Raw genomic sequence first — 10,340 nt, forward strand, 5'->3', positions numbered from 1 at the left:
TCTTGCATTGAGGAATTTAATCACTGCCCTCACTTCACAACTGGCGGCGTTCTCAATTTTTTTAAACATTGTAAACAATCACAGAAACAACACAGGCAATGCTAGCGTCACGCAACTTGGCTCAGAGAAGGCAGACAAGCCACTGAAGCTATCTGACCTCGTCCAGCGGCTACTCGCGTCGTCAGCACTTCATGCGGCACGAACGGGTACTACTTTCCGGATGACCCTCGTATTAATGACCTTTTCTTATTTCTGAATGGAATTTTCAAAGTAATCTCGCAATATTTCTGTGCATGCTGACAATTGTGAAATAGGTATCTTTGACTTGTGATCAGGATATCTGCAAAATATGGAATTGATAACATTTATTAAAGTGAACTTCCAGGGTCAACCTGATTGCCCGTGGAATGATAGTGAGGCAAGGTATCTATATAAAAAATTAAAATTTAATGTAAACTTACGATGAATAATGCCACTTAACTGATGGCGAGAGAAAGGGAAAAGAAGGGAAGACGGTTGAACGAGATATGCTCGTGGAGTTGTGGGGACGGGATGATTTCCCAGGGGAGTAAGGACGAATCCTAGTGGACCAACGTTAAAATTTAATGAGGAGTGCTGTGAAACTTTAGTGCGTCAATGAATGCCTAGTTAATTGGGGGATATGTCGTATATCGTAGTAGGCTTAGAATAAGGAACCTTTTAATGCACGTACGCCTCGGATTTTATTGACTGGTAAAGACGACGCGAATTGGAGAGAAATACGTAGATGCTCAACTACTTTCTTGCCTACCTACATATAGGATTTTAGTTATTGAAAATGGTCCATTATTTTATTTATAAAATCCTGGGGTGGGAAGGAAGAGTAAAAAACGAGGGTTAGGAAATAACTGTTATTTTGTATTTTTAAGAAAATATTACAAGTTGTCAGTTTTCCAGGTGGTGACATGCATTCAATTTACATTCATGCATACATTTTCACATTACATTTACATTCGTTACATCTATGAATTAAATTTTGCATTTATAAAATTTTCGTATAAACTTTTTGTTTATTAAAAAATATGCTTACATTTTTGGGAAGGGCTTCGTAGTTTTTACCCAGTCCTGAATTCGAACCCGAGTGATTCGAACGTACTCTTATAAGCGGATGACTCTACTGAAGTTTCTTTAGTGGCATTTCCCTCGGGTTCTTTGAATTTATTGGAGTTAGGATTATCACGCCTTTTTTTAGTTTGAACTTTGGCCAATGGACGAGGAATAGACTTGGAAATTTGCGTTATTACACTAAGAAAGGGAAAGATATGTAAGGGATGTTAAACAAAAGTTGAAGAATTTGAAGTGAGAAGAATAGCACCGATTGCTGAATAAGGGTAGGGAAAAGATCCTTCACCTTAAGTGGTTAGAGGGAAGGGTGCGACGATCGTTGAATACTTCCGGACTGCGGGCAACCTCTTTTATCAGTTCCAACTATTTACGCATATGCTTGCCTTCTTCCCACAGCACTAGATATAAGGTGTGAAGCTAATCGCTTATTTTCCTCCTATTAAGTCTTTAAAAAGCAATACAAATTTTTGGAAGAAGGTTATTTTATAACTGTAATTATGAAGACCGATCTTGCATTGTCAGATAAGCGCTAGATAGCAGATGAACCATATATCATAGCCATTCCTCAGAAGTAAACGAATTCAAGGTGACTTAAAGCGGATCTCCTAAGAAGAGATGTCTGAGACTTGATGGCTGAGATTCGATGGCGGTAGTGCTCGTATATTGTATTAATAAGAACCTGTAAAAGTATTTTGCGCTATGAGAACCATTTCGTCTCTTTCGCGGGCCGCGGTAAGTGCTTGGAGGGGCGTATTTTACCCTCCCCTGACCTAATTTTGGTGAGGTAGAACTTCAATCCGTCCGAGTGAGAAACCTGCGGCGAACTGGGGGGGCAATGAATTTCACTGCTTCCGATATCCAATCGACGGCGATGCCAATGGGTTTCACTTAGAAAGCTATCCTTATCCTTTTCACATTGGTGGATTTGGAGATGATTCAAACAGCGCATAAAAATCGTCACTGTGTTGTCGCAATGTGTTGGAAGGAAAATTAAGCAAAGGGTAAGGCCACGAGGTATTCCTTCCTACCCCCTATCCTCCCCTCGTGTAAGTATACTTTCCACCTCGCCTTCGGAAGCGAGAAGAGGACGGGTCGGGGTGGCGGGGAGGGAAGGAGGAGGGCGGCAGGGGCTGCGAGAGTTGGAGAAGTGGAGAACGAAGGGAAGATGGTCCAGGGCGTGAGGAGGGAGAGGAGAAGGGAGGCGGGGAGGGAAGTCCAGGGGCGGGGGGCAAGAGAGAGAGAGAGAGAGAGGGGAGAATGAGAGAGAGAGGGAGTGAGCCCGTGGAGGAGGTAGGCGGCTCCGGTTGGTGTCGCAGATAACGTTTTAGGGCGTGGCTCGGCATCTGCTCCTTCGCCCCGAAAAACCAACTAAACCGTGCTCAGCGTCGCCCCTCAAACAAGACGGCGGGTGGCCATGTGGTCCCCTTTTGCTTGCTTGGTGCATTCATAAAAAAAACCGAGGTGAGCGAGCAATCAATGTTGCGATCCCTCCCTCGTCGGCTTTTTTTTTCATTCACCTCTCCTTATTCTTCGCTTATTTCTCCCCCACCCCACCCTGTCGGAAATCCCCGCCCCCTCCCCCCAACCACCCCGCGTCAATCCCTCCTCGCTCACACGCATCCACGCTCGTACACTCGGATGCTATCGGGTGGACGATTATATGATTCCAAAACAAAACAACTAGAAATATTCCGCCATCTCCCTTCCTTATGCTACTTCCTTCCCTAGGCTATTTCCTGTGTCACACGCAGGAGGAGCCATTTTGCTCCTTCCTGGAGGGCTTTCGACAGGACGCTTCGCTGCCACTTCTTCTCTACTCTCCTTCCCCCCATCCCCGCGCACGTGAAGCTCCCCTCACTGAAATGCTAATGCTGTAAAAATAAAGTTTCTCCCGATCGTTATTCAGATGTTATTCCAGTTTCTGCTTGCCTCTCTTCTCCTTTCTCTCTCCTCCATATCTACCGCGTCAAATGGGCAAGGGGGGAAGGAGGTGGTTGTGGCATGGAGGGGGCAATGGGGGAGAGAGATAGAAGAGGGGAATCAGAGGGGACCTACATGGCAGATAAAGGAGGTTTTCTCTGAGGGAAAGAGAGTGAGAGAGGGTTACATAGAAAATGGTGAGAACCTCTGGACTGGCAGGGGTGAAAAGGAGGGGGATAGGGAGGAGGGAGATGCTAGCTGGGGGTGTAAGGTGGAGGGAATGGCTGAGAAGATATAGGAGGTAGGCATATCAGGGTGAGGCCAAGGGGGCAGAGAGAGAGAGAGGGGGGGGTGGTGTTGGGTGGAAGGGAGGGCGGTAAAGGGGGGAGAGGGTGGGTTGGGGGTCGCAGTCTGCACAGATTGTTTGGTCGCCGTGAATGGAATCTCTGATGAGGGAATTGAGGTGGTGAGGCGAGGTGGGGAAGGGGTGGGTGGGAGGGAAGAGGGTGGTGGATTTGAAAGGGTGTATTTTGCCGGGTTCAGGAGACGTCCGTTTAGCGATCCCGTTCGGGAAAGGACTCCAATGGCCTCGAATGTGTGGAGCTAAGGACAAGTGGCGGCGGGATGGAGAGAACGGGAGAGGAGGGAAAGGGGTTAGAAAGGGCGGTGTAATCGAAATGTTTATGTTGGCCCCGTTCTTGCCCCCATCCCGGAAGGTGCCGCCTGCTGGAAATCGGCAGGAACTTCCCCACCTGGAAATGACGCGGGCGTGAATGGCAGATATAATTGTAATTCGGTCCAGGACGCCGTGCATCTTTTTACTATGGCGAACATCACCGACGTATTATCGATGGTTAACCGTTTGAAGTTCACATATCCTTTAATACCGTAACATCAATTGAATTATATCTATTAATTTGTATTTAATTCACAATAATCTAAACGGTAATCGCATAAAATTAATATGATAGGCATCGACATAACCTCTGTATTAATATCTCCTCGTAGAGTGGTTTGACCGACCGAGCACCGGTATCTCACATTTGAACATCTATGCTCTGTTATGCTCATTATTCCTTATTTGGTAAAAAATGGAATCTATTATATATATATATATATATATATATATATATATATTATAAGTCATCTATAATAAAGAAATTACTATGATCTTAAAATTAGAGGTAACCATAGGGCAAAGGCTAAAGCTGTAAATATGTAATGAAATTAGGTAATTTATGTAATTAAGCGATAATTTTCGGGTTAAAAAAAGAATTTCAATTTCTTCCGCTAAATTTAACTATAGAATATCATTTCAGAGACAGCTTACGAGCTCGTAAATACTCAATAGCATTCGGGGGGAATGGATAATGGCAATTCCCAGGCACGTGAAAAACGCATCAATCAAAGGCAAGCCCTGAGCGGTGAGTAATTTTCACCCTCTTGCATGTAGCAATTGGTATGCACGTGTCAAGGTGAATTAACACGGTCGAGGGAGCAAGGAATAAAAACCTTAGCAGGATAGCAAATGAATGAAATCAAAGGTCAATCCAAAGACATGAGGCTAACTAGCATGTACTCATTATTTCCGTTCGCTAAATAATCTTTGATGAGATTCGAAAAATAAACAAGAGAGGCATGTTAAATGTATTATCGTTTCTTGGCAATTCAATTTATATTTATTGCTAACGCTAAGTTTTGAGCTAAGGTTAAATACACTAAAATAAAATATCATTTTCATGATGAGGCAACATCTACGCTCTGTGAGGGTTCAAAATTTACTGCCTTCGGGTAAGTTTCGAGCACATTGACAGCCAGTTTTCCTTATATTTATTTATTGCTTTTGTTTCTCGGAAAATTTCCCAATGGTCGATGCACAGATATTGTTAAATAGAAAACATTGTGTTTTTTATCCGTTTTGCCACGAGTTTGGGCGAAGGAGCAAGCGGTGGGCTACCCTCTCGTCAGATCATCAATTTATATGTAGATCGTCTGAGCCGCAAGGAAGGACAATAAAAAACATTGTCGTGCAGTTTCAATCCAAAGGTCGCTCGGTAAATAGCGGTGATTTTCTCTCCCGCGGAGGCCCGGCAGGGGAGATAGACACCGCACCTCGCGGCGACGAAAATCGCCCTCCCCGACGGCAATTTCACATTTCGGCGCAATGGTTCCCCTCCCGATGCCTCTCTACCGTTTCTCTCTCTCTTCCCTCCTCCCAGCTCATCACTCCATCCACTCGCACCTTCTCCTTCTTCGCCTTTGAAAAAGAAATAAAAAATGCGCCCTTCCAACGTGTCTCTCTTCCCTTTTGCAGCCTCGGTACGTGAGGCAGGGAGTGAGAGAGGGAGAACATGGCGGATATATCCAGAGGGGAGGAGGTGGGGAGTGAATAGGGGGAAGGGGGTCGGGAGAGGGGGTTGGAGGGTTGGGAGCGCATCTGCCGCTCCGCTCTCCGTCGGCGAGGGGGTTGGAGGGGTGGATGGGAGAGACAAAGTTTGGATCAACATAGGGGGACGCCGGTTGGCCGTAGGAGCTCTCGTGGGCCGGGCATGCTCGGCGAAGTTGCAAACCGTGGGTACACAGTGGGCGGGGAGAGGGCGGCCAATCCGAGCCCTCCCTTCAGAGCCCGGCCTCCCTCCCCTCTCCGCCCCTTCTCCATTTCCTCCCTCCTCATCTCACCTCTTCTCGCCGCCCGGTTCGTGTTTCCCACAAATATTGGAGCGTGTTTGGCGAGAGCGTTGTCCGTCCGTCCGTCCCCGACGCGCCGCCTCCTGCTCGCCTCCTCCACCTCCGACCCCTCCGGCCGTGGAGGCGGTTTGCCCATGCCATGTGCAGCAACGCCGGAGGCCCCGGGGCCCTCTCCTCGTCCTTCCCCTTCGGTGAGCAGCCCCCGCCGCCGCCCCTCCCCGCGCCCGCGGACGGGCCGCCGAGAACGCAGCCGGCGCCCGGACCGGCCGCACCCCCGGCGGACGTCGAACCCGATAGCCTCGCGCCGGCGTTCCCTTCCTCGGCTCTCGGCGTCGGTACGCCCCTCGATCACTACCGCCTGCAGCTCTACCACTACGCCATGGCGGAGAGGCTGCGCTACGCGCACCCCGCGCTCTTCTCCGGCCCCCAGCACCCTCACCACCCGTACGCCGCTACCGTAGCACCGGGTTTCCAGGCCTTGAGGCCGCACGACTTCCCGCTCGCCGCGGCATACCAGTACGGAAAGCTGGACCCGAGGCTGTTTCGAGTCGCCGAGGAGCCTAAGCCTCAACACTCGTACATCGGCCTCATCGCCATGGCGATCCTAAACTCGTCCGACCGGAAGCTCGTCCTCTCGGATATCTACCAGTACATTCTCGACAATTACCCTTACTTCCGGAGCAGGGGGCCTGGCTGGAGGAATTCGATACGGCACAATCTCTCGCTCAACGATTGCTTCGTGAAGGCGGGCAGGAGCGCCAACGGCAAGGGGCACTACTGGGCGATCCACCCGGCGAACGTGGAGGATTTCCGCAAGGGGGACTTCAGGCGGCGGAAGGCGCAAAGGAAGGTGAGGAAGCACATGGGGCTGGCGGTGGACGAGGAGGACTCGCCCTCGCCCCCGCCCGTATCCCCGCCGGGTTGGGCCGGAAACGCCGCCCCGCTGCCGCCCCCGAGGCAGCCCGCATCCACTTCCCTGCCCCCGAGGCCCCTGGCCCGAAAGCGGCAGTTCGACGTGGCCAGCCTGCTGGCCCCCGACGACCCCGCGCGCCCGGACCACTTCCACCACCTGCATCCCCAACCCGTGGGCCCGCCCCCTCTGCCCGGACCCCCGTGCTGCAGCGACGATGAGGATGCCATCGACGTGGTGAGCGGCGACGAGCGCCGGGAGCCGTGTCTCCTGCCCCCGCCGCCCTGGGTCCGCCTCCCGCCTCCCCCGACGCAGGTGCCGGCGATGCTCTTCCAGCCCTCGCATGTCGCCGCGGCCGCTCCTCCGCCGATTCATAGGCCGTCGCCGCTGACGTCCTCGACGGCGGCCGCGGAGCACCTGGGGAGAATGTATCTGCAGAGTCTGGCCCAGAGGCGGTCCCGGGAGGCGGCGGCGGCGGCCGCGGTTATGGCGTCGCCCGAGAGGGACCCGGTCAACCCTTCTAGTCCCAAAGACTGAGAGAGAGAGAAACGAAGGAGCCGGCGAGAATGTAATATTAATGATTGTGTGTGCGGTGTGAGTCTTCTTTCGTTAATAAGAGATCAGTGTGGGAGAGAGGCGTGAAGAGGGGAGTATAAGGGACGAATAGCCAAAACCGTGAGTTCAAAGCACGGGATTTGAGGGGAGCGTGCGCTACTTACTTCCTGCGGTCTCTTCGTATGGTCATAAACTACGAACAGTTAAGTAAACACAAATCTAGATCGTCACTTGGCGAAGGGAAATCTCTTGTCTCCTCTATAAAGTATTAGGTGTGATATTTGACTGCTCAAAATCACGGATATATATTGATTGAATTCTCATACCTATTTTTTACTTCTCTCCTACGGTATTTCCGAAATAATATCATTCATAACGGACTGAGATTCTCTAAGCCTTTGCATGGTTCGTTGCTTTTTCGTCCCGGTAGAATATTGATGGAGCTGCTTTCAGCATAACGTTGAAAAGTTCCAAAATGAGAGGGCAAAATTGTTTCAGTGCTGAGTTCATTATTAAAGAGGAGAATATATGTGTCAGTGTGTGAATTCATAATATTTTGACCGTATCCTAAGCTCTGAAGCTAACAAGTATTTAGAGTTTCAATACGTTGTTTATAATCCAACTCGAGTTGGAATTGAATGAATCGGCTCCAAATTGCCATAATTTATTTGTCCTGCGATCAGTGGGCATCAGCTGAGTTCTTTTATTCTGGGATTGCGAAGCATTGTTGTATATAGCTTTTAATGATGTATGAATATTGTTACATAATCGTTGGATAGTTCCTTTTATAGCAAAATTATATTTCTAATGCTGTGCAAAGGCAGTCTGTGAGAGAACCATTCATTTTGATGCGAATATGATCTCATTGCAGTATTAAATGCGTGTTCCATTTCGAAAGACAATTATTATTTTCTTTCCATCTTGGATTCACAATACGAACCTTTTTTTTATTTGAAAGAGTACACAAGCTCTCTACATGTGAGTTGGAAACCGGGAATATTTTGAAGTCGGTTAATTGACATGGCTGTATTATATTATGTATAATTATTTGGGTAGAACGTAATAAATCAATCATTTATTTGAAAACTGTGCGTGTTATTTTTTAATCGGCGTGCAACGATTTTCCTAAAACCAATGGGCGTCAGAAGTATGAGAGATTTAATCAAATTCATATAATACAATTGCTATTGCAGTATGCTGACAAGGAAAGAAATGTTGTTGGTAAACTAATTATACTGCAGACAGTAATTCTCTCCCCAATAGTCTTTGCTGACAGACGATAATCATAAAACATGTTGCAATATAGATTTCTCCATTGAATAATGGTGTAACTCCTAAAGTGTATAAAGTTGTATCTACAAACTACTTATGCATTCCAATTGTTCCTCCCAGTAATTTGCATGCCACAGAATAACGATACTATTAGTGACCATACTCCATAAGTGTCATTGCATGTTTGTGCCAGGGGTGGAAAATGCTTGATTTGACGATGTAAAATATCTGTTTGTTATTGTGCTGGTACGGAATTAATTTTACGTATCAAATTTGGAATGTTACATTGTTTCTCTTGAGAATTCGGTCATTATTCCGTAGACATAAGTAATTTTACTTGTAATCGTAAAATAATTTTAAATTTTAGAATCGTTTCATCACATTTCTTAAGTTTAAGCGTAGAAAAGAATGGTTTTTGAAATACTACGGAATTTTGTGTGAATAAAGCTGTTAAGTCAAGTCAACAAATGTCAGTTTAGTGCAGGTTTTTTTTCTGTTATTCCTCAGTCAAGTCCTATCTCCTCCTTTTTGCCTACCTGGAAATACTTTATCTTCGTTTTCACTACCGTAGTCAAAACATACTTTGTGTGGCTGTTGATAACGTGACAAGCTCGTTACCCGTATTCCTCTATGTATGGCTCAAATTAAATTCCCTAAGTATTAATTTTAAAAGTTTGTTTTGTACAGAGATACTAACCTTGCGTTGTAAGAACCATCAGTGGCACCGGATTAAGTACTTTTCCGTAATGAATGTTTACAGTTTTTTTATTCCGCCTCCTCTCTGTTTTGTTTTTTCGGCAAAAGAGACTTGGGTCTCCGAGATTAAGGTGTATAATTAAATGTGTTATACCTATTAGAATTGGACTGACTCGAGCAACTGTCACTCTAACCTTCTTAACGGCCCCACTACGTATATGCTTTTTATGTTATCATTTGATTAGGCTTTATGAGAATGCAAATTCTAAAAATAATTCATTGATGACATTGAAAGGAAACCATTGTCCTATTAATATTATGATAGGTGCAGGAATATTCGGCTTAACTGTAAATTTTTTCTTTTATACAACCTAGGGTTTTAGTTGCATGGAGTTTTCTATTTTCAATTAATAACTGATAGTACACTCATCGGAAATATAGTTATGTTTCGGCATACGGAGGAATTCAGGCAATTGAAGAGGATATTCCTTGAAATCGCATGGCTATCGTACATAATGGAAGATTGCCTACATTTTAACCACACCATCCTATGATTGATTTTAGGTACACGAGTTTCAACCAGAAATTTACATAACTAATAATATATTTATTAGAAATATAACGCTCTGGAATGCTTACTAGTCAGGACAAATCACATCAGATATATCAGAGCAAAGAAAACAAGCGTTTTGCAAGTTCAACTTGAAAATATTCGTCTTTATCCAATTAGCTGATAACAATTAGAGCAACGCCGCTGTGCGATATGCTCAATTAATCATAATTCTAATTTAGGACGAATTAATTACGTATTCACCGAGTTTTCTTTTTAAATTAATAAATTGTCGTGGAGGAGAGTGCTGGACATTGTAGGTATCTGTCATATGCATTTATTTAAGGCTAAGCTTATGTATTTGAACTAATAATTGCCTTTTTCCTTCGGGTGAATAGTAAATGGGATTATTTCACGACGCAAATACCTCGAATTTAATACATTCGAGAACGCGTCGTCCGTGTTCTAGGTGGGAATTGAAACCATGAACTATAGGCTTACCTTATGCCTTGGTTAGAGAGATTTTTTCCGTCATTGCCTGTCGTTTCGACTAGTTGCAAATTTGGTTCTCAGAATACAAATTGAGAAAATCGCCAAGGTATTCAATATAGAAGGAATACCTGTCTTCAATTAACTGCAGCTAAG

At 46.0% G+C, this 10,340-nt stretch overlaps 1 protein-coding gene across 1 annotated transcript; it reads left to right on the forward strand.

The window, feature by feature from the left end:
* Positions 1-5,851: 5,851 nt before the first annotated feature.
* LOC139695463 (forkhead box protein E3-like) lies at positions 5,852-7,159 on the forward strand. Its single transcript, XM_071594248.1, has 2 exons — positions 5,852-6,121; positions 6,188-7,159. The coding sequence occupies exons 1-2, from the start codon at positions 5,852-5,854 to the stop codon at positions 7,157-7,159; spliced, it is 1,242 nt and encodes a 413-aa protein (XP_071450349.1).
* The last annotated feature ends 3,181 nt before the right edge of the window (positions 7,160-10,340 follow it).

Source organism: Hetaerina americana, unplaced genomic scaffold (assembly GCF_022747635.1).
Source record: "Hetaerina americana unplaced genomic scaffold, ioHetAmer1.1.p SCAF_6, whole genome shotgun sequence".
In the NCBI taxonomy this organism is placed as follows: Eukaryota; Metazoa; Arthropoda; class Insecta; order Odonata; family Calopterygidae; genus Hetaerina; species Hetaerina americana.